This window comes from Coturnix japonica, chromosome 13, assembly GCF_054131305.1.
Source record: "Coturnix japonica strain WE chromosome 13, WE-NBRP24, whole genome shotgun sequence".
In the NCBI taxonomy this organism is placed as follows: domain Eukaryota; kingdom Metazoa; phylum Chordata; class Aves; order Galliformes; family Phasianidae; genus Coturnix; species Coturnix japonica.
The window spans coordinates 11237644-11263127 of NC_140675.1; the positions used below are offsets into that span (position 1 = coordinate 11237644).

Below are 25484 nucleotides of genomic sequence, written 5' to 3' on the forward strand. Positions count from 1 at the left end.
CCTCTGCTGTCAGCGGAAGACTTACTTTGCCCCTGGCATCCTCCATTGCTGGTCCTGATTATAGAAACCCAGAGCATCTCTCTTACCTCAAGCTGCAGGTCTCGGCTCCTCATCACAGCCATGCTCTTCTCGTCGCTCAGCTGGGCATATCTCATGGCCAGATTGTAGTTCTCATCCTTCACCTTGACCAGCTCATCATTGTAGTTGTTCCTTTCCTCCTTCATCTTGTTGTATCTCTCCTGGAAGGTCATCAGCTCTATCTTGTTCAGTTTTAGTTGCTTTCTCTCATCCTCCAACTGGCGAGACTTAGCCAAGAGGTCATAGCGCTGCATATCTTTTGTCTTGACTTGCTGCTGAAGCTTAATGATCTCATTCATCAGGAAATGGGTAAGGCCTTCATGTCCCTCCTCCACTGAAAATGTTTGAACAGCTTATCAGCTTCTTACAATGTAACCTAACGCTATGTAGGATCAGCAGAACTCAATATGAAACAAATGTCCCAGATTATGCACGTGAGGAATATGCACAAACACACACACACACACATTCATACATCTAACTGGCAACAGGACAAATATTACACAGCACACTATTATCAGAATTACAGCATACAAGTGTACATGTCATTTAGATACTATAAGAAGCCTCAACATTTGTCTTATTTCTTTAGCTGAGCTCACAGGCCTGTGGAAATAGCACAAATTTTGTAAAATGAATGTGTACGTGTACAATTAATCTGAATCCTTCAAATGTACTGTGCATGTGTCAGCTATCAATGTAAATTACATCTGCTGAGACCTCTTGTAGTGGCTTTCATTCCATCTGAGGTTCTTCAGCCCCATTCAGACAACTGGGATGTTCCCTTTCTTTAGACTTCCCCTATTGCTCCTTCCTTGTGCACTGAAGGGGACTGAAGAACTGCAAGATTCTAGTAAGAGACCAGATTTCATTTGCAGTTCTTACCTGAAACACAAAACCAGTCTTCAAGATACTCCTTATTTCAACAGGCTTTAGAACTGATCCTACTCACCGACAATAGTGGAAAACCTCCGTGTGGGCTCCTTCCCTGTCACCAGTTTGTAGAGTTCAGGGTAGTAAAACTCCAAGCTCTCCAAGAAAACCACATAGCCCCTCTGGCCTTTGGTGTGAAGAATGTCCAGCAGCCGCCCTAAATACAACACAGAGAGAACAGAGAGGTGACAATAACAGCACTGTGAGAAGCGTAAGTATTGTATCCATGAAGTCAGACTTGTCTTGGGTTTGCCTCTGCCACAGCAACGTGCTGCGGAAAATATGGCTGACTGAGCTCAGCTGAACTCAAGAGGTAACGCCATGTATTCCTTATGCTTGTGCAGATCATTACCCTAAAGGTGTGCAGGAAAATCATCCTCGGGAGCAGAAATTCCAAGACACCTCCCCCAGGAGCACTGAGGTGCTGGGATGGCAGACCCCGCAGTGACAAACCACAAAGCACCACAAGGCAGCAAACTTGCTCTTGGAATGGCAGTGGCTGCTGCTGATGCAAACTGAAACGTCTGCCACAGTTGTGATGGGAATACGAACCACATGAGCTCCAGCCTGCACAGCACTGGCAAGAGTCATTATTATCAAAATATCAGCAGAAGACTCCACCCCTTTTCATTAAACCTCTTGTAAATGGGATATAGGGCTTCCATTTTATAACCTGTAACTTGGTATGGGTTCCCTCTAGGCTCAGCGAAATAATGCAGTTGAGACAGGGATACAGATGCAGCCATTCATAAAATAATTACCTGCTCGGTTAATTTTGGAGGGCAGCATAAGGGAGTTAAGCACCTCATCTTCATCTTGCTCATCGATTACTTTGCACTGCCGCAGGTACGGGGTCAGCTTGGCTGGATTGATGTACCGGCTCAGCATGTGCCGGTTGCACTCAACATTCTCCCACAAAGCTTCCTCCTCATCTTTCAGTGTCTCCAGGCAGTCATCCATCTCTGGCTCTCCTCCTTAAGAGGGGAAACAATTGGCAAATGAGCATCAAACAGGGAGGTCTATATCCTGTTACTTTTTTTTTTTTGGTGCTTCCATCTCACATTGGATGAGCTTAAAATCACTTCTAATGCTGAGTTTGCCCTATATTGAAACTGCTTGAACTGAAGTGCAGCCTGTTCACAGCTCATCTGGAAAGTGTCAGTTCAGAGAAGTGCTATCTTGAGCCTCTGAACTATTGCATATTGCTCGCAAGTGATGAATCTGTAGCTCTGCAAAGCCCACAAAGGTCTCTTCAAGTCAGAGAGTTCCTCTCCAGAACAGAAGCAACAGCAGAGAACATGGTGCAATGCAAGGAAGGATATGAATGCACAGAACCCAGCGCAGAGACAAATAGTTACTGCAGACACCTAATTATGCCATTCTTACCTCCTCCGTTCCTCTCAGATGCACTGATTGGAATTGCAATTTTCCCACATAAACGTGATGAGCCAACTCATGTAAATGAACCTCAGGAAGAGTTAATATTCAGGTGAGTCGTTCTGCGTCTGCCCTTTGTTGCTGTGTATGGACTGATTGATGCGGGGGTGAATGCAGGCACCTGTGAGCTCAGAGCTGGCCCTTTCTGCACGGTGTCACTAGAGTCTGAAAACATTCTTGACTCATAAAAAGTTATCACACGGCCTCTCAGTGCTTGCTCAGCAATTTCCTGCCAGCTCCTAATTTGTAACCACCTCATTAGAGAAGGTTACAAGGCAGGCAATGAGGTGAAAAACCTCGTACTAAAGTTAAGTCAATAGTAGAGAAGCTGTAAAAATCTTTCCCTCTTAAATTTGTGATAAATGTCAAGCTCTGGAAACAAGTCTTAGTTTTGCATTCTTGCTTTTCTAAGCTCTCTTAACATGGGCAGCATGCAATAGTTCAGCTTCTATTCCAAGAGTTCTCTTAGCCCACCAGAGGCCATGGTACAAAACAACGTGCTGCTCCCAGGCCATAAGAGAATGGAGCTGTGCTTTATGAGGCTTTGCTGGTAATCAGTAACTAAAGAGCTCACAAGCAAGGCCTCATTTTTCTAGGACCAGAAGAGCTCTCTCCAATGTTTTATAATTTCCTCAGCTTCTAACTGTAGGAACTGCAGAGCGTGCTGCATTACACTGGACAGAACCAGCTATTATAGCCAGGGGCTATTAACTCCTCATTCTGGAAAGTAAAAATGCAAGTGCTAATCTGCTGGATAATGTGTCTGTTACTGTTCTATCACAATCGGATGCAGAGCTGTCCTACAAAAATCCTTTCTTTGCTTAGCGCTTTTAAAGGCCATTACTATAGCGTCCAAATTTCCAGGCTGGGCTTCAGTATCTCCAAGAAAATGGAAAGGGTTCCTCATATCATGGATGGGTAAAGGAGAACTGCCCATTTTGTTCTCTCCTGCACTCCAGAATTCTTGTCTTTAGCATTTCATACCCAAGGAACCACTTACTCAGCATTTGCACCACTGACTGTACACCAACAGCTGCTCTGCGGCTGCTCCAGAGGAACGACGAGCTGAACTGCACAGTGCAGTCTGGAATCACAAATTTAACATGTGTTGCACAACCAGAAAAGCTGAACTTCTGGGAGAAGAAGAGCACAAGGCCCTGCAGTATTTTAGTCACCTCAAAGCCATTGCAACTAAACAATGGTTTCTTGCAGGCCCTTTGGTTGGGGAGGTGTCCCACTCAGCTCCCAGGTGCACCTCAGCAGCACTTGCCGGACTTTTATAACTTGCAAAATATCCAACAGCCTGCTGCACCGAACCAGAACTCATTGCACTCTGTGTCAGCAGTTCCCTTAGGACATTAGTAAGGGATTTAAACAATACAAGGAAAAGTTCACTCATCAGCATAATTCTCAACGTGAATACGTTTCTTACATGATATGAAAAATACCTTTAACAAATAATCATTCATATATGGGCACAAGAGATTTCTGCTGTAATTCTTGTGTTGTGGTTCCTTGCTCAGACTGAGTACAAACCTCAGGTAACCCTTCTGTCTTTGGCAGCTTTTCCAAAGACAGCAGAAACCAATGGGTGATATTAAAACAGCACCCTTCATAGGAACCATATCGTCCTTAGATTTAGTAAATAATATAACACTGAAAAAGAAATAAAATACTTGTGCACGGGTCAAGGTGTTAATCTGCATGTGCAAAACCAGGTGTGACGAGTCAAACCCAGTGGGACCCCACTAAAGGATCGCATGGGGGGATTCCATTTTAAAAGGAGCTTTTCACAGTAGTGCATCTGTTCTGCAGGTTTTGGAAGGACCTGCTCCCTGCTTCCTTGCTGGGATGACCCTGCACAAAAGTTGTTCTCACTTATAAGATAAAAAGGCAGACATAAAATGCTTTCAGCTGTGTAATCAGCTATTTCATCTGCTCGCTGCTATCCTTACCTCGTTTCTGACTCCAGCACCTCTTGAGCTGTAACCTAACACATTCACAAGTTGTGATATGTCAGAAAGACTGCATTGTCCATTACAAACCACAGGTGTGAAGTCACAGACTTGGGCTGACTTCAGCAGGCATTAGCCAAAAAGAAATAAGAATTGCCACAGCAGTTAAAAAAATTGCTCTCCTGCTGCTCCTTTCAGTAGTTAGTACACAGCGTAGCTTTTAACCACAGGAGATCTTCATCCAGTAATAAACTCAGCCAGTCCCATCCATTTCAAAGGCCTCTATAGATGCAGACAAATAAAGAGAATCCCTTTTTACACTGAATGAAACACTCTATTCCCCTCATCTCCTTCAATCTCTCAGGTACTATCCTTCTTGTGGCCATTAAACACAGATGAATTTTCTTCCACGTTTGCTATTTTCCTTCTGTTTTCCAACCAAACAGTTTCCCTTGCCATTAAAGCAGTTCTCTGCTCTCACTCCAGCTCCATACTTTCATATGTCGGCGACACTCTTCACCGATCAAGGGAATAAAGCCTCCAGGCTTCAGAACCAGGGCTTCTGTAAAGTTCTCTCCATCAAAGCTGATATGAGGCTTCATTTTTGTGATTAATTTCACATTGGTGTAGAAATTAACCCTTCAGTTGCTTCATTCTTTGCATCCCTTGCAAACAGGAAAAGATTATGTGTCAATCAGCACACTTAAAAGCAAATATAAAGATGGAAAGAAGTCTTCTGAAACTCTACGTTTTGAGGGTATTTGCATTTCATCCTTTATCTGTGCATATCTCCAGACTTCATGGGTACATCCTTTATTCCTCAACTTTGTCCAGCATCTCAGATGACAACATATAACAACAGGGAGATTTTCTCAGCAGCTGCTTGTACGGATAGATGTAGAATTGCAGTATTGGAGAACCACAAAACCACAAAGGGATTTAGAGCTATTTTTAATTTTAGAGGAAAGCCACAGTTTTAAGTGCGATGAGAAACTTCTATCCCTTTGCTTAAGGAGACAGGAGAGCTCTGTTTCCACTACTGCCTCACTGAATCACTCAATACCAGCTGCTTTCAATTACACTGGCTGCAGCACTGTATGTTCTGCAGTACTGAAAACCACTTTTCAAAGGCTTAAACATTGATTAAGATGACAATTTGCTCACCTTCAATTGCAAGGTGTTCACCAGAGAAGTGCCTAAAGCTGAACCCCCAATTGAGAGGAGACAAATTCTTAACCTGTCTTTGATTCAAAATATAAAGCGCATGCCCATGTGGTAGGACTCATTCATCAGAGACTGCAGAGCACCTGGAACCACTGAGATGGAAAGATTCAGAAAGGCATTTATTATTAACCTGGTTTTATTACTTCAGGTTTTGTTGGCCCAAGAACACTTTCTGAAGCCAGCAGCACTGTTTAACAGGCTGGGTTGTATTTATCTTTCAGGTCACAAACATGGAAAGAACTACTTTGTATATATCAGAGCTTCTTCTTTGTATAAAATATTCATCCAGCCTACTGAATGCTACAGCCCCAATGAAACATAAAAGAAAAATACTGAATAAGTATATCAAAGAAGAAGAACACTGAAGTAGGAGAAGAGCAGGAAACTTCAAACTCAAAGCAGGAACACTGTAGCACAAATATTTTCTGTCCACTCCCACTGAGTCAATCCTTCTGTTTCATGCAACACACAAATCCACTTGAAATCACTCAAAGCTGCAGTGAGGTAAACCTGGACCTCCCCGGTGAAGCCAGATGACAGCCACAGTCATAAACACGACTCTCATTTTCTAAATAGCAGAGAGAACCAAACTCCCAACTTTGTCAAAGGGCTCTGAAGGCACATTCATCTTGCTTTTACAAACATAAGAGGGAAAGAAAATTCCCCTGATTTTCATAATTATTATCTCAAGAACAACCAAGCGAGAGGAAAAGAAATGAAGAATCCTGTCATGTTACTCTTTCAGTATCTCTGCTCTATGAAAAAGAATGAAAGCAACAGAATAAATCAGAGATTTGCCCCTAATCACTATTCCTCCCCTTGCAGAAACAGCCAGAGGAATTAATACTACAGGAACTCTCTTTAATTACGTCTTCCTTTCCCTTTAGTTACTCTACTAAGAACGGATCCATTTAACACTATCTCAGCAAAAAAGAAATGTGCACAGATAAAGCAAGGATCAATTGTAGGCGTTGTTAATGCAGTACACCCAGTGGTTTGCTTATTATCCTCTAAACCAGAAAACACCATGTGCAACAAAGACAAGCTAGTTTCTCAGAATTGCAGGATAATATTGCTTAATACCTTAATAATACTTGCTTTGAATTCCACACTTGCTGCATGTAGCCTTTGTCTGCTTTGGCAACTGCACACGAAACACTATAATGTACCCATCAGCTTCTGGAGGAAAAAACTGCACACTAAGAATGCCATTCTGAGAAACAAATTATTGTTATGAAAGATCTTAATCAGTCTAAAAATACTTATTAGGATCCTGTAGTGACCTGTGATTCATAAAAGGCAGAGATCTGTGCTTTACAGCTTTGCTCTCCATCTGGTGAAAATATCGAAAGTCGACATCCTTTTCAGGTCTGCCAGTTCAGAACTTGGGAGCTCTTACCATGTTATCACACAGGAAGGAAATGACTAATTTTGTCTCAATAGCAAACTGAAAGCAGATTGAGTTACTCTGAACATGCAAGATCCAATCAGATTGGTTGTAAAGCATGTATTACCAATAATAAACAAAGAAAATGGAAAAATCCTCCTCTACAAATAACTGAAAGAAATGTAGCAATGATGTTTTGACAACTCTACCATTTTTGTGTGTGTCACTGTTTTCTACACACATGAAAGATGTTTCTGGCTCCCTCAGCACCGTGCCCACTAAACACCACCAACATAAGGGTGAACTTAAGAGCAGAGACAGAGGTTGGAGCCATCTTACCAACCAGCACTGGGACCCGGGTTAATTTATAAACTGAGTTCCTCTCCGGTGAATGGTAAAGAAATGAGTCTGTTCAGAATTACATCCCACCATTCTGAACTTCTACCTCAGAATCCCATGTAAAGTTTGGTTGCCAACCAGTTCTTGATTGGGTTACCTCTATGATCACCCAAGAGATTTGTCCTTTCAGATGCCTACTATCAGACTACTCTTTTCTTCTCTATTGTTTGTGAATCTTACATTCAGTTTGCAGAAACTGTTAATGCCAGCATTAGTTAGTGATTATGTTAGTGATGGTAAATGAGAAATGAAACATGCAAGCAATGAGAAATGGTGCAAAAATATTTGAGGAGAAAGACAAGATTTAGTGTTGAAAGAATTGTGAGAAAAAGGGAAATGGAAATACAGAGAGGGAGCGGGATAAAGAAAGTCAAAGAAAGGGGAAATCAACAGAATGAAAGTGAAGAACAGAAGTGAGACCAAGATGAGAATGGGAAAAGCCTTAGTAAAGGCAAAGAGAAGGAATGCGGGGTGCAGAGCAAACCCCAAGGGGCAATTAGGGGAGGCCCTATCACCAATCCGGAGACATGAGGAATTAGTGCTAGTTCAGGGCATGCAAATCAAGAAAACAGCACAACAATTTGCATAAATAATTTACCACAAGGATTTAGTGCACCTATTTAAAAGGATTTGCAAAGCAGCAGCAGAGAGCTGAAAGCCCAACATTTAGTAAAAGCTTTCATCTACATATTCTCCATTCCGTTATGCATGATGATAAGGACAGCAGAAATCACTGGGCTAACGCAGTACAAATATGTTTGTATGTCTGGCCTTTCTTTCTTGAGTGCAGCATTAGCTACTGACAGGAGCGTTTCCTTTCAACTAATGTGTGCTAAAAGCAAAGATCTAAAAAAGAAGCTGTCATCCTCAGGCTGCGAAGGGCTCGTGAGAACACTGGCCCAAGAAATGCTTCTGAATTTATTACGGGGTCTCAGGTTAATTCTTCTTCTTTGAGATTAACTCATCCTGTTTTTACAACTGCTAATGAGATCTTCAGTAGTTGAGGAGAAGGCACAACTGGGGGCAAGCAGGTAGGAGGGTGTGATTAGGGGAGGGTGTGATTAGGAGCCTTCCTGCCATTGGATCTGGATTTAAAAATCAAGTTAGCCAAACATTCAGATGGATTGGATGATTGCAGGTTAGGTCACAGTAAATATGTGCTCACTTGGCAATAAGCAGCACGTCCTTTGGTTCAAAGGGTCAGAGCTTGTAAGCAATTTGTATAGACTGAGCTACATGAGAACTCAGTAGGTCAGTGATTCGTTAGCTGATACAAACACACGAAACTCACATAACCCTACCAAAACAGCCTGGTTCTCATTAGTGCTATTAACACTTCCATTAATACAACTAGTTGCACTAAACAGGAAAAGAGAAGCTTGAAAAATCTGAAGGACAAACAAATGCAAAGCTGTCATAAGCACTTAGAAAGATCAACTTTACAAGGCTACTCCAAGCACTAGAAAAATAACCCACTTGCCAACTGTGCTGTATTATAACAGCAGCATATGTTCACTAGGGTAAGAACGTGGATGACTTAACTATCTCAAGTGCACTATGCAAAGGAGCAGCAGCTCTACATATAGCTCTGTGAAGACTTCCAACCTTCTTTAGCTCTTAGCTGCTTACTACCTATACTTTGCAACTGTTTGAAGCACAGAACAAATGCAAAGAACAGACTGCTCTCTTGCATGTGCTATTTCACTGCCTGAAGAAGCAAGCCAGGAGAGCACGAAGATGCAAAAGCAAACTGGGTGCCATTTGGCAAGAAAAAAGTATACAATAGATCAAATCAGTGAAGCTGAGGAAGGACAGAACCACAGTGGGAATCAGAAGGAGCTCACTATTTTGAAATCAAAATTCTCCCTTTTGCATGAAAATGGTCGCATGTCATTTATAAATAGATTTTTCCCACTTATGCTTTCTGGTCACCTCTTCTCTGTGTCCCCTCCTTTCTTGCACTGCTGTAGTGGGACTGTATCACACAGCACCGGAAACATACACCCACCACCCTCCCTCTCAAACTTGCTGTCTATATATAGCAGACAGAACTGTGCTGGGGGCTGCCTGACTTCCCTTTTCTTCTGAACAGAAGCTGTGGGCAACTTTCAGCTCTGACAAACACTGTGGAGGGAAGTCTTAAAGGAAGCGCTGCCCTGAGAAAGCTGCATGCCTGGCTGCAGCAGGAGCTGCAGGACGCTGTGCTGGCTCTTGCTTCCCTCATCACTGTCTTTGGGCTTAGCTCTGCACGGTGGAGAAGCCACCCTGTAAGCACTGGCTTCTCTGCGACCTTGGCTTGCTGCCCTGGGGAAGAGACCACACCAAACACATGGCAATTCTGTGACATTTCCTACTGTCAACACGTTCCAAGGAAGGATTAAGTATCTTCTGTTGCTTTATCAATAACCGAGTCCACTGCTCTGATGTTGTAGAATAGAATACTGTGAACCTTTGGTGTGGAAAACTGATCCCAAAAACTTCACTTCCCATAGGAAGACACTAAACTCTGCAGGATGACAGTGACCTGAACCCCAACCCTTACAAGAAGAGGCGCCTCAATACCACCTGTGGTAAAGCATCACACAGTCAGTGAAAGCTTTTGTCCGTTCCAATTTTCCCAATTTATGCCTTGAAGCAAAACAATTCCTCACGTGCTATCTGAATTAACAGTACCTGGTAGCTTAAAGCATCTCAAGCAAACAACACTAAGCAGAAAAGCATTTGCTTTAAATGCGGTGCTGTCTGTAAGCAGCAAGGTTACATGCAGTATGAGCAGTAGTGAATGGTTCTGCTTCCTCAGGGTTGATTTCCCTTATTTCTCATTCCTACTCAAGGGCAAAACTTGTAATTAGGGTCAGATTTGCAAAGAGCGGAGGTGGAATTTAGGCATTAAAATAAATGGTCAGGTTTTTGCACGGCTTGCTTCAGCGTGGGATAGATTGTTGTTATGAGCCACAGAGCTGCTGAGTGCTGAGCCCTCCTAAAAATCAGGTCTTTCTTCCATGTCTAAATTGATGCTGAGCTCTTTCAGAAACCTCTTAATTGCAGCATTCTTTCAATGCAAAGCATTTGAAAAACAAAACGCCCTTAAATCTTTGTGAGGTGTGAACCCGTACCTATGAAACCACACTCTGTCGCACCTATAAATCTGCTAACAACAGTGTTCAGGTGGTTCTGGTACCCAGTGCTGTGCAAACACTCCAGCAGTACCTGTCCCACACAGAGTAGGGCTGATGCTGTGGCAGTGCTCACTCATGCTAATTCCAACACCTTTAAATCCATGAAATATTTTGCTAGTTAACAGATGACAGCAAATACCGCTGCAGATGGATCAATTATTTCCTACATTTTGTCTCCAGCTGCAATTGAGATTTTAAGAATTAGCTGAAATTTTAAGCTCTGATCCCTCTGGAACAAAATAAAGGATTTTTTTTTCTGCATGACTAGAAGTATTTATTCTAGTAGGAAAAAAAAATAAAACTATTTCTCCTATGTTTGAAAATTAATACAGGGTAGAAACTATATGAGCTTTTAGATTGGACTCTCCTATCGTTATTTGCTCTATTTATCTTTTTTTCCCCAAAGCTGCCACGTTCAGCCTTGCAGACTCTATACTGCTGACTCAGCTGACTGAGCCAAAACTCATAAAAATCTATTTTTAAAAGGTCCAATGGTTTTATTTTCTAATCATAAATATGAAATTTAATTAGCATCTCATTGCTAACGAAGCCAGTGCGGAAGATGAGAGAGAGGAACCAGGCACAGTGATGGAACCTCAACCGTAACCCAAAACAATTGCAGTGCAGCAGCCACTTTAACTCCTGCTTCTCTCCACTCAGGTTACAGCTCTTTTAGGAGCTGTCTGCTCTGCTCACAGGTTTTCCTCTTCGACGATAAGGCCTTTCTGTCTTCTATGGCAGAAATTACTCTAGCATGATATAGCACAATATAAAATCAAAACCAACAACAGGTAAGGCTCACTCTGGATTAGAAACAGAAGCGAGGTTGTCATAAAATAAACAGGTCAATAAGTGTTTCAAATCCTCTACAAGCAAGACACTCATCACCTGAGTTCTCCAGGGCACTGCAAACATCAGAAAGATTAACGGAACTGTTTTAAAGGAAGCACATGGAGGATTTTAAAAGCCCCGTTAAAGCAAGAAAGTTGCCTTTTCACTGTTAGCATTCCTAGATGGACTGTTCTGTCCACCAGCATTGATGCTGCTGTTGTCAGGGGACATCCTTCTGACTGAGTGCTGCACCTTTGGCATCTTCTCACTGGAGCTGGTAAAGGACAAGAACTCGAGAAGTGTCTTTGCCCATAATGCCCTATGACAGCAATGTTTCCATGGACAGGCTTACTTGAGGGGAAGGAAATGGGAGAGAGGGGTTCTTCTGCTCCTGCTCTGCAGGCATCCTGGTGCAGCAGCACACAAAGCAAATGGTCACAGAAGAGAGGATGCGGGGAGAAGTGGGCGAGCACCGTGGGAGAGCTCTGAGAGGGCTGAGGAACAGCAGGAACCACAAAACTTTCTCTGTGTTCTCACAGTGCACTCACACTGCAATCATTCACAGCAAATCAGTGTGGGAGGAAGTGTTTGCAGGACATGTCCTGAGTGAGAGCAATCATTAATGATTTCTGGATTGCTAGTAAAGCTTCTGGAGTGGCTGTGCTTGCCCTTGGTTGCTGTCAATGACATTGTCCTGCAGGGTAAAAAAGGATTTATTAAAGCACTGCTCACGGTTGCTTTTGGGAGAACCACTGTTTAATTCTGTGTTCCCTTGAAAGCTGAAAACACCCAAGAATGCAGTTGCTGCATTGTAACAACTGGCTGCTTTGCAGCGTGACAAATCCAGCAGCTCTTCTTTGTTATCAGTAATGGGAAGCAGAGGTTATATATCAAGCAGAGTTCAATATTGTGAGGCAAGAGCGACTCGGGGCCTGGGAAGCTTTCTCAGACGTTCTTCCTAATTTTCTCTTGAGGAACACACAGTGCTTTACAAGTTCCCTTCAGGTTCCAGGGCCACCCCCAGTGAGCAGAGCGGAGTTTTCAGAACATGGTAAAGATTGGTGTTCAGAGCAGCTAAACGACACTCATGTGTCTACAGGGCTGATAATGAGTGCACAGACTGCAGCTTCTGTGAGCAGCCGTCCTGCTGGACCTCAGGTATCAGCCTCCCTCTGACCAGCAGGGCTCTGAGCAGGAGCCACAGACTATTTATGTCCCAATGAAAAGCCGCAAGAAATCTATTAAGGAACAGTTCATTTCCAAGACCCTGCATTCACCTTGCTCCTTGCACATAACAGGAAAAGCTTTGGCTCTCAGAAAGTACAAATATGGAAGGAGAAGCATATACCTTATTTTGATATCTTGACCACTTCCCTCCCCTAAACTTAACTCTTTCTATCCCAGTAACTCTGCCAGCTCAGAACTGAGGAAGATGCAACTAGGAGGACTAATGTACCAGGACTACCAAAGGCAAAGGGGGATGTGCAGGTATTCACTGAGTGGAAGCGACTAATAATCGGCTTTTGTTACCTTCTACTGGCAATAAATAAGTTAGGTGCTTTGAAAACAACCTTTTGTAAACCCTCCTCTTAATTCTTTTCTGCAGCACAGTTACATTGAGTTCCCTAAGGCAGAGAGCTGCATTACAGCACCTGTTTGAGGACACCCCGACATGGCTGCTGACAGCAGTGGGAAACAGGGCACACATAAGTGCAAAACAGTACCAGTTGTAGGAAAACATATCAGAGACTCCTGTATAACAAAACATTCCAAGCTAAGTTTAAGTACCAGAAAGTTTTCATACGAGCAAACAAACCTTCTGCCTTTTCTTTCACCCCCTAGTTCTCCATTACTAACTTGCTTTCTTAGATCTGTGTGCTACAGGAAACTTGCTTTCCTACTTCACCACTGTTTCCAGCCTCAGAGTAGTGCAATATGATGTAGTCATGCAAGACTACATCACAGCAGCATTAATTATTAGCTACAAGGAAAGTAAAAACAAGTTACAAAGAAAGTCTTAAGTTGTTGAATTGCAATTTCCAGCACTCAGATTTTCGGGGGTCTTTTGAAATATATTAGAAAATAACTGAAATATATTTAAAATAATAGTAAAATTGACAAAACAGACCAATTTACCTACATCCTGTTTTCAAAAGTGATAACAACGTAGAAGAGCCTACGCTCCCATTAACGGGCATGATATTAAGGATCCACATCTAACAACGTGGGCCAAGAGAGCACAAGAGGCAGTGCAAGAGCAGCCACAGGCAGCCAAAGCAGGACTTCAGTGTGTTTGCTGCTGGACGCATAACCATGATTTATGCCTGACTGTGCTTTAATTACACAACTGCACAAATCTGCATCGTTCTGCATTGCAGAAAACTCTAAAATATCTCAGAGCTTGTCCTGAAATTGACAGCCTTCAAAACGAGTGTTCAAATCCTGATCGTTTCTGCCTTGAAGCCAGCGTTTTCCAATTGCTCTTTGTAGGTGGCAAAGTTCAACCCTTCCTGACGGTGTGTTCCCATAGAGCTCCTGTAGTACCTGCAGAGCCAGGCAGAGCTCCACCAGGCACACAGCCCTGGCTGCTCAGCCCTTCAGTGACAGCATTATTGTCAACAGCACTCAGTGCAGCAGAAGTGATGCTGTTGCTCTCACTATGGATACATGCAAGTCACAAAAACACCTTACTGTATTGTAACGCTCCATTAGCAAATGCCCGAGAAGTATCATTTTTCCTTCAAACTGCAAAATTTCAGATTAAAAAGAAACTGATTCAGTGTTTCCAGCCTCACAGGAAATGTAATACTCCTTCACTTCTTATTTTTAATTTTCTAAAAGCCAAAGCAGAAGAAAACCACGCTCTTTTCTGACCTAAGATGCAAGTTTTGTTTCATTCTGCGCTTAAAGCTTTCACAGCATGGATTGCAAAAACTAGAGAATGAAAGACAGAAGGAAATTAAATCTTCTCCAATAAAGCACGTTGGTCTTTGGTCTTCCTGCAAAGTGTGCAACTGAAAATACAGGACTATATTACTGGAAGGATGAAACACATGAAAAATACTCTTAAGCAAATCAATACTGAGATGTATTGGGTCCTGTTTGGGCAGGAACTGTGAATGGAAACACCAGAGTAGTGGTAGAGACGATTATTTTCTGTCCCCCCAGGAAAAAAAAAAAAAAACTCTCAATGGTAAAAATGGAAAAAGCATATGGAATTTTCTATTTTCCTTCAGTATGAGGCATTAGCGAAATGAGTTTGATGATCTCCCCAACTACTTCCATTATAAACTAAGACAAACACAGAATGGCAAATGGAAGAAGCCCAGAAATAGAGAAGTGGGCAGCAGCTGCTGCAGCGGGACTTGTTCTGGTGCAAGATGGGGAGCATGGAGGTAATCCATGAGGGGCTGCAAGCAGGGAGAAAGTATTTTAAACAGACTTTATCCAACAGACCAGTGTGAGCAGTGAATGATGACCACCCCTGGTAGTTTAAGGATGGTGAGAGCCAAAAGCTTCCAAATAATCTTATCAATGTGATCACCTCAATTGATGTTTAAGAAGAGACTCGATCACCAGCTGTGCTACAGACTGGAAAGGAATTCCTTTTGTTCTGAAGTTTGTAACCAGGTATGTCATGTCATGCCAGCATACAGCCTTTTTCTGCATTCATATGGAAAAAAAGTTGGTCCTACCTCAGCTGGGCAGCTGTGCTCAGTGCCTGCGTTTGCCTGCAGAGCTGTGCCAGCAGACACAGCACCAGGAGCTGCTGGGGATCCTTCCATGGCTGAATTGGAGCTGTGGTTCCTCCCCTCATCTGCCACGAACAGGGCAGACTTGTCAGACTTAGGCAAATAACGAGTATCTTTGTGTAAGGCCAAGGTGGCCTCTGGGACCAGAACAAAAATATCTGTTAATACCATGGGGTGCTACTTTATACAGGCAAATTCACCGAGGCAACAATTACTAGCAATAATATCACATACACAGCTGTACATACACTTACCCTTTTGACAAAAACCAGAATGTTACAGCATCTAGTTTGACATTTCTGATAGATATCCAGTGAGATTTGACAAATTCCTCTTTCCTGTTGAGTTGCTAAAGAGATTCACTGAAGCAGACAGCATTAGGAAGCAATGCCCCATCCAGTGCAGAGGATGAAATAGGTTTTGTGGGACTAAAGGAACAAGAATATTCTCTTTACTGCACGTGGCAGCAGACAACACACAACACTTTGTCAGCTTATGGTGCTAGGGATCGTGCATTTTTATGTGCTGTGGACAAAAGACTGTTTGCTTTCTGTATAAGAGAGCCCAAAGACTGTGCTACTTGTATGGTTCTAACTGCAGATCTACGAACACATGAGAACCCCTGGTGCTCACAGACTGTCCTCCTCCCTGGGAGAAGAGCAGGAAGGATGAGAAGTGTTCAAAATCCAAGTTCAGAGAAAACGTTTCTGCTGAACTGAAGTCAATGTGAAAACCTCCAGCCAAGGAGCAACCCAGAGCCACGCACAGCGGGATGGCAGGTCTGCTGTGCTGTCCAATGTCAAGCTAAGCAGACTGGCACTGTGTTCTTGTGCCTGACGGGAGCAAAGAAAGTAAGAGGGTAATACTGGGAGAGAATACTGAGTGAAGCAGAGTGGAAGAAGCTCCTGTTGTTGGATGTGTGCCACTGAGGCCAATTATGTACTTTTGACAGTAACCATTATAATTCCAAAGTCCTTGAACAAATCACAAGCAGAAAGGTTACCTTCCTGAAAATGTTCGTTGCCATTAAGTAGCTGACCCCATCTGGAGGCTGAAGGCAGCACTCAACAGAGAATTTGGGGGAAGGGAGTAGAGAATCTTGTTACACGCATGCCTGAGAAAACCCCATCTTTTGTTCTGAGAAAAAAAAAAGGAATTCAGATTCACTGCAGATACTCTATTCTCAGCAGAGCAGACAGCATTCCTAGAATGCAAATCCTGCGGACAGCAGTGATAAACAGCCAAAGCAAAACCTCTCTGATACCAGTGACAAAAGTCCACTGCATTTGGTGAGGGCAGAGTTTTATCCTTCAGTCTGGAATTCATAAGGCCTGGACCCTCTTTTAAGCTGAGGTTGCCGTGGGTGCTGCTCACAAAGAAAGCTGCCATTGGCCATATTCCACCATCACTAACACAACCTTATCAGCCACATCTGAGTGAAACATGAATTTCATGAAGCCTTTCAATATCAAAGGGAGTTGAGACATCTGATAAAGAGTGGGCAGCTGGTTCTCTTGCAATAATATAGACATAACATTGGGAGGAATAAGGATCTCTATATGCTTCATCCTCTGTGAGTAACCATGCCATGCATTTCACTAAAAGTTTGACCAAGTAACAGGATAAAACATTCAGACTTATTTTTTTAAGCATATCCCATATACCAGTTCGAGCTGCTTTTAATTTTATCAGAGACGCATTGCACTCAGATGATTCTCTTCTCCTGCAGGAAGTTTATTTTCTCTCTTAATTCAGAGCTCTCTCTCACCAGAAGTAACAACTTGCATGACGAGGGTGTCAAACGTGTGGTTCTGAATTTCTGGGCTGTCCCTCCCAGTAGAAGGGTTTGCCGGGTGTGGCTGAAAGTTTCAGCACTCTTTCCCTTTGAAATTTCTCTTCTGTCAGGTACATGACTCAAGAAACTCGGAAATCAAATCTGGCTCCCTTCATCTGCATCCCCTTGCAGATGTCACTGTTCTGCTTTGACTGAGTCTGTTTTTAATTCAACTCATGGTAAACTCTGATGATGGTTGGTGAGGGGAAGAGAAAAGGAGAAGAGACAAAAAGAGAAACGTAGTCTCGGCCAATTAGTTTCAGGGAAATATCAAGGCCTTGCAGAAAAAAAAAACAACAACCCAAAACAACAACAAAAATCCACCAAATAGTTTTGGGGGCAGAAGATGCTGAAAAAAACCAAAGCACAAGATCATCACACACGTTTAACAGGATGACTAAAAGGAACACAAGAACTTTTCATATCACAAGTTGTTACAGAGTAGGGTTATGCTGAACTTCTATGAATGAAAATAACATATCCTATTGTGTTGTTCCAGGCTTGCAGACTTCTTGGCAGATGCAAAAGACAAAGATATTCTCATGGAATTACTTTTGTATTCAGAAGAGAATGCTCACAGCTCAAAGGCCACAGTTTGCTAGTTCTGAATCAAAAAGTATGCATTATAATTGCAAACATACAGTTTAAGCTTCTTTCACTCATAAGGAGATAGACAATTTGAGAGAGCAGGACAGATTGCTAAGAGAATTCTCTCACATCATAATTCTCCTATTAATTCAGCTGAGTTTAATAAGTGATCCTTATTCAGTCCCCAAAAGCCCAAACCAGAACATCCCTAGAAATAAATCTCCAGTCTCAATAGACCTGCTTAAGAAGGTGAGGCTAAAAAACTTCAACAAATTTTACTACTTTGTCATATCTGGTTCAAAGCTTATAAACTTAAAACAACCAGTCACAGCAAATATCGTCCCTGGATGCAGTTTTTAACCTGATCTTGGCAAATTTTGGTATCTGAGAAATGAGTTATTTCCAGATCCTAGGAATAAAGTTACTGCTGCTACAATACTGCAGCAGGGAGCCTCTCTCCTTAAGATATTAAATCCTATGGGATTCAGTGGGACAAGAATGACCTCACTCATCAGACCAGACATTCTAAGAGTTTCACAAAGCTGTTACTCTGCTCTCACCTGCCTATTCTGCAAAGGAAAGAGGAGCTGAGACTGCAGTACTTCCTCTGGTTTCCCTACGAGGTCTCAGGGGGATGCTGAGGCAGCAGAGTAAGACCATCTGCTTTAGCATTTCCTCCCAGTGTGAACACAGCATAGAAACAGATAGAGAAGCCTGGTGGAGGGTTGGGGTAAAGGCTTCGGAAGGAGTGGGACGATATAAAAAGCAGAGATAGAAAAAACAAAGTCAGAGAGGGCCATACTTGTGAGCGGAAAGGAAGCTACGGTGAGCTGTAGGTGTTAGAAAATTCTATTGGTGAGACAGAAGGAAACAGAGACAGGATGACAGCGGTTATTTGTTGTGAATCACTCAGCACAAGTCTGGGAGTTGGAGGGAGGCAATGCAAGCAGACATGCCTGGCATTTTGGGATGCATTTCCAAATCTGCAAATTCTGATTATGTTCATGAGCAAAGGGGCAGATATGAAAGCAGTGTGTGTGTGTATGAGAACGGGTCAGCAGACAGGAACCATCCCCACATGCTAAACCAACTCTCCAGGGCAGCAATGCATGCTGCATGCACAGGGAGAGGATGGAGCAGGAAGGTGTGAGTGCAAGAGGTGGCAGGAAAGTGGAACATGAGATAGAGAAGGAAATCATGGCGGGGAAGGAGAGAGACTGAGAACATGGGGGAGGACATACATTCTGTGCATGGGCAAGAAAGGAACAAGTGGAACACTTGTCACACAGAAGATATGCTTGATGAGAAACAGGCATAAGAAGATGGTGAAGAAGATAGGATGTACATTAGAGTTGATAAAAGAATAAAGGAAGTGAGAAGAGCTAATTAAAAGAGGGGAGAAAAAATAATTTTATTAGTTAATAGAAAGCATAAATCCGTAATGAAAGGATTTAAACACTTGGTCAGGGCTCAGTGCACAGAGCAGAAGCAGGAATTCCCTGGCAACCAGCACTGCCAAGCAGCCCTTTCAGCTCCCCCTCTGCACTTCCATTTCAGCACACACTTCCCTTACCAACACCCATCACCCTGGGGTACCGCAGGGCCCCCCCCCCCCGAGCACATTTTGTGCTGCTGAGGACAGGACGGGTGGCTACAGACCTCAGAGAAACACACAAAAATGAACACAGAAAATAAAGGTGAAAGTGGAACTTGTGGCAATTAGACTTAAATGCTGCGCCAGGCAGCTGCTGTCCTTACCTTGGGTGCTCATGAGTGAGTGGGTGTCTCAGTGCAGCTGCTGCAGGATGAAGTGTCTACGTTGCCTCCATGCCCATGTCTGGCTCTTCCAGGAGCCCCGGAGTGGTTTTTTTGTGCTCTGCAGCTGTTAGAAAGTAAAAGAAACACAAGGAGCAAAAGTCCTCCTGCCGCCTGCCCCCCTTCCCCAAGGTGCCGAAAGTTTTGGGGATAATCTGGAATAAAGGAAGCAAGTGCACTGGTGTCAGAATGAGTACAGAGCGACAGAAAGTGAGAAAAAAGTGTGTCAGGGGCTGGGCGGGGCAGAGGAGGAAAATGCAAAGATCTGACAGGAAACCAGAGTATCAATCTGCTTAGGGTTTTAAAAAAAACACACATTTCTGCTCCCCAGTGATACTGCCTGTTTGCAAATGACTCTGCACGCAGGTGACAGCAGAGCCCCAAAGAAGCACGGTAAGCAAATGAAGAGGCACTGCTACCCCTTCCCCAGGAAGAGCAGTGGGCACAGAAGGCAGCAGCCTCCAGCGGATGGCTCAGAGCAAGAAACGAGGCTGTCTGCACCGCCTGCCTTGAGCTCCCTGCAGCAGGAGCTCCCCCAGTGCATATCCCCAGGGCAGAAGGGGAGATGCTGGCTGCCAGCTAACCTGGGGCTGTACCTCCAACCACAAAGCAACAGCCCTTGCTTCTCACTGCACACACTGGCTAGATAAGAAAGAAAAAGGACTGAAGAGTTCCAACTGAAGCAGTTCCAGGCAGGAAGAGTGGTGCGTTTTCTTCAAAAACCTTTAGAAAACATCTTTTTTTTCTTATTAACAGCTGTTGTTGCTAAGCTAAAAGGGAGACGACAAAATGTAATGTGAGTATTAGTATATGTTACAGTTGAATGATGCTGTAAAACAGCATTTTCCTAAGGAAGTCTGTGTGCTGACAGACATCTGGTATAGCTTGAATGCTGGACAATGGGTAAATGCAATTTTTGGGTCCCTCTGAGGACACAATCACACCAAAGAGCACTGAGATGTATATATGTGAGGGTGAATGTGGTTGGAAGAAAACAGCTGTATACATACATGTACGTTTCTATCTCCTATAAGAAGCAGATAAAGAAAAGGAAAAACACTAGGATTAATGAGCATAAGGGGAAAGATGATTGATAATTAAGGAATGTGGGAAGGGGAAAAGGCATGAGGAAAGTAGGGTGAGAGGCAGAAAAAGGAAAAGCAGTTGTTAGACTAAAGGGAAATAACAAATGGAAAGAAAGAGCAGTGGAAAAAACTATCAGAAGATATAGCTGGGTCAAAGGATACAGCAGCCTCAAAGAAAATAGAATGAAGGGAAGTGATAACGTGAAAAGAAGTAAAAAGGGAGATGGTATCTGGCTGGAAGTGCTATTACAGTAACACTCTGAAGTGTCCTTATCAAACTGAAAACCTGAATCCTGTGAAAGTTGGGAGAGCAGAGTATGTTCTTTGCAGCAAAAGACATGGGGCAGCTCTGCTCTTGTTCTCCCTTATTGTCCCTCTGATTCCATGGGTTGTACCTGTACCATGACTGAGTACAGGACAGTACAGTACAGTCATTTTTTTCCCAGTGAGAACTATACTGTTTTGTGTTACTTATATCCTTGTACAACCTTATCAAAATTCACCTCTGAATAAACAGTGAGCTGCCTGTGACAAGGTGCCCTGGGCAACCAAAACTTACCTGTGTGACAACTGCATGGATGAGGTTGCACAGTTTCAGACATGACCAGCACAGTGAGGGAAAAGCTGCACATACTCCGGAGAAAAACTGAAATACTGCTGTAAGAATTATGGCCCGCTCTTGTTTCATCAAAAGCAATACAAGTTATTTCTGATCCAAGCTTTCCACTGCTTTCATAGAGGAAGCTGATTTGTGCATGCAACAGAGGAACCATTTTCAGTTCAACCAGGGAAATGAAGTCAGCTGACAAACAGGCTTTGTGGCTTCACTTTGGTTTAAAACACAAATCTTCCGTGCACAGTTCCTAATCTGAAAGTAAATATGTGACAGAATTCAAGTTAATACTCAACAAGTCTTGTTACAGGTTTCTCCAGTCTTTGATTCCTTTAGCACACTGGCTATCAGGCAGTAGACTGTAAAACTGCTCTCTAGAGCCAAGCAAAGGTTGGATACCATTTGTTCCTGTTTCTGCTTTTGTTTTGCTTACTGTTGTTGGTTACAAACAGCTTTCAAAAGGTCCAATGACTGTTTTAGAGGTCCCACGTTTCTCTGCACCTAAACAGAAGGAAGAGCTGAAGCAGCTGCTCAGTGAACAATGAACAGATTAAAGGAATCAGTCACCAAAACATGAAGGACAAATTTCTCTTAATCATAAAGACTTGTAAACTGAGAGTAGCCAAGTAGAATTCAGTTATCAATCATAAAGCTACACATAACTCAGCATCAATCTTCTCCTAAAAGAATTTACAGACTCCAACCCAGTTTTCTGTTTTAAAAAATGTCTCTGAAGCTACAGAAATATTATGGCTGAGATTACAGTTATTTGAAGCTGATAGACTGTGTGGATACGTTTCACACAACGTAAGCATAGAAAATAACCAGGTTCAGTCAGGCAACGAGAAAATTCAAGGAAATCCAGATGCTCCATCTAAAATACAGGTGTGTACTACAGAGAGACTGCAGAACTGCAAATCAGTGGTTTCCTGATCCAAGTGCAGTGTGCAGCACTCTGACTCGTAGAACTATGTGTCCCTTAGGGAGCAGCAACAGTAGGGAGCTGTGTTGGAAGTATTTTGCTCATAGAGATTTTCTCACCCCTCTTTCTGTCTGTGCCCCAGGGATCTCACACAGTGTGTTTGTCCAGGTGAAGGTTTCGCTTGTACACTTTGACACCCTACAGAACAACTTTATATAGAGTTAGTTCATCAGCACTCAGGAGGGCAGTCCATCAGTCAGAAATGAAGGTGCTGATTATCTTTGAGTTATTGCAAATTGGAGGACTAAAAAACATTATTAAAAAAAATAGCATTTGGAAAAACTACTAAACTGCCCAGCTCTTAATCTGCTGTTCCTCCTCTTGTCACAGGAGAGCCAAGCCAGCCTATGAGGAGTCTGCCCTTGACTCCTTACCACTGTAATAATCCTGAAATTCCCCAGGCAGCAGAACAGCATTTCACAAACTAGTGATCTGAGAATGAATATATTGCATTTCCCCTGCTCAGGAACGCCATATATATTGTTAAAACAACCCCTCCAACTCTTTAGAGCAAAGAAACAGAAGTATTAAATATTTTCCACATTTTACATATTTTATATTATCAGCCTTGCTCAACTGTCCTTAGAGACCATCACTCTTACTTAGAGATGCTCATAATTTATCAGTTTTCTCCAGAGATCTGACTTCCAGAACAGAGTATTTCCCTATTCAATTCACCAGCCTGTGGATAAGCAGTTGTTAGTGTTCATCTGCCTTTTCTAGACATTAACATCAGAAATGCCCCTTGATGTTAAAAAGCGACACACAGCAGGGTTTCTGTAGCACCTTTGGGGCAATGGTTTAAATCCAGTTGGGAAATGCTCCCATCTATAGCTTTATGATACACATTTAAACAGTATTTCAATTGCCTGAGCTATGAAATAAGATGACAGCCAAACATATATCAGTGAGAAACGGATAGTATAAAATTCTCTCATTCACTTGACAGTGTTGGGCTAACGTATTTTTGCACAAAATGTTCTGTCTGTCGACTTCAATGATTTATCTGTCTGCATTGGGTGTGAGCATCCTCACCTTCCTTTTTAGGAAGAAATTTCAGTTCAAACCCATTGCAGGGGTTGGTCTGACATCCCCCAGTGCAGCAGATGGGGTCTTGCCCTCTACAGAGGGGCAGAGCAAACAACTCAGATCTACTCTGCCTCATCTCTGGGCCAAAGTGAAGCAGCCCCAGGCTCTGTACCACTCCTGCCAGAAGAGGCAGAGTTAATTTAGCGACTCCTCCAACCATTTCCTTTTCATTACACATACATTATTCATCACAACTGGGTATGAGCCATAGCTCTGGTCCTTATGCTGTTCCTTATGCTCTTAATTATATATCCATAGCACTTAAAATCCATGGATCTTTAAACCTTCCAGGCAAGTAGTTCAGTTCCACAGCAACCAGTGGGTTATTGATATATTCAACAGACAAAGAAACTAAGTTTTGGGGAGATAAAAGAATATCTGTTCTCCCTTAAAAGTGATAAAAGTACAATTTTTTTCTTACCACAATGGCTTAATTTTGAAAAACAACATCTGATGCGCTGCTTTGTAGAAACTGGCAACTGTTATAAACTCAAGGCAAAAAACTTAAAAACAAGCATTTCCTGCTAAAACAAAAAGGGAGAGGAGGGCAAATAATCAACATTACTACCAAAAGAACCCTGATCATTTTTGATCATATTCTCCACAAAACAGGCTGGGGGGGGAAAATAAAAGCATGATTTTAGGTCAGTGAATTTGGTTTAAAATGTTTCTAAATAATCACTTTCATATTTCATCTTTTGCTTAAAACACAAGGTCATCTTTCCCAACTCATGCCATAATAGCATTGTCGATATGCATTCTGAGGATTAGACTGTGAAGGACTTAGCATAGCTGGGATGTGAAAGCTAATCTATCAAACCCAAACGTTAGGAGAAGTAAGGAGAGGCAAGTTACTTATTCTTGCTTGTTTGTTTAGAATTAGAAGGTTTCCTGTCTTCTTTATAGGTCAACATTTATTCTAATTAAAAAGCGATACATGTCTTTAATAGAGACAAATTGGAAACAACTGCAAAGTTTAAATGGTTTTGCATCATTCTGCGTTTTCTCCCTCCTCATTCTGTACAGCTTCTGTAAAAGGTCAGGAGGAGAAAACTTCTGCCGAGCGCTGTGCTCAGAGGGACAACACTCCTCAAAGTAAAAAACATGTTAGGATTAATTAATAGCGTAAGTGATGTAGTAACTAAAATAATAATCACATATTAATTTGTATCATTAGAGATAAGGGTTTTTTTTTTCCACTGTTCAAAAATCCAATACTGCAGCACAGACCTGGAAGTTAAGGACTTCTTGATTTCCATTACAGATCTTATACAGACATCTGAGTTTCACACAGACAAAGCGTGCCTGTCTGTAAACAGACCTTGGAAAAGATTTGAATGTGAAACTGTTGTATAAATGAGATGCACCAAAACCACAACATGGAACACCATATGAATGTTACAAGACCACAAATGATTATATTGGGTCTAAACAAAGATCCATCGCTGCCATAAAACTGAAACTCCCCAAAATGGGGAGCTGAAGCCATTCCTAAGGAAACCCACCAATCCCCTCTTCCAAAGAGCCCCCTGTAGGAAGATGAGTCCTTCGTCTTAGGCTGTGTTTGCTCTTCCAATGTCTCATGTTCACTTACCTTTTTAGTGCGTATCTCCCGAGGGAAGGAAGCTAAGCAGGATTGTAGAAGAGCTCTTCAACTGCGTATAAACAGAGCTCATATATCACCGAACATCTTACATTTGTGAGATTAAGCATAGCCATAAAACTATATGGCTGCTATTTATTAAACCATAAGTGAATACCTGGTTTTGAATTTTTTATTCTTCTCTTTGAAACAATGGAACAGAATCCTGAAAGCAGTGTCTTCTTCCTATGTGACAACTTGGTGTTAGAATATTAAATATTTTATATCTACGTGTAAGGCTTTCATTTCCCTTCATTCCAATACTCGTATACCCACACAAATTACAGGCCATAATCTTTTTAATAAACAGTAATTCATTTGTTATTCATAGAGTTATTTCTGATTCACCTGATGTAAAAGAATGCAAGCAACGCACATCAAAATAAGTAATGGCAATGAAATAAATTCAGGCATATGTAGACTGAGGTCAGACTTTTGTCTACAGACCCAAACTGCCACGACTGTAATAACTTCTTACATTAATTATATCAATAGCTAATGATCTTTAACAAAACTGAATGCTGGTTTTATGAAGCATTTGACTAATTATCTGATTCGATAATGCAAAACATGAAAGACTGCTGTGTTCACTCAGAGAAGGGTGCCTATGTTATATTTCACATGTAGGAGGTTAAGAGCACAGAGATGGACAAAGTCCCTT

General features: G+C 42.3%; 1 protein-coding gene across 1 annotated transcript in view; it reads right to left on the reverse strand.

Annotated features, from left to right (window-relative positions):
• Window positions 1-19640, reverse strand: part of CARD11 (caspase recruitment domain family member 11) — a 39204-nt gene extending 19564 nt beyond the window's left edge. The window contains exons 1-4 of the mRNA XM_015876974.3: window positions 19356-19640; window positions 1773-1985; window positions 1031-1168; window positions 87-412 (exon numbers count right to left, since the gene is read on the reverse strand). Of these exons, the coding sequence (XP_015732460.2) occupies window positions 87-412; window positions 1031-1168; window positions 1773-1985; window positions 19356-19368 (690 nt within the window). The 5' untranslated portion in view covers window positions 19369-19640. The remainder of the gene's footprint in view (window positions 1-86; window positions 413-1030; window positions 1169-1772; window positions 1986-19355) is intronic.
• Window positions 19641-25484: the final 5844 nt, after the last annotated feature.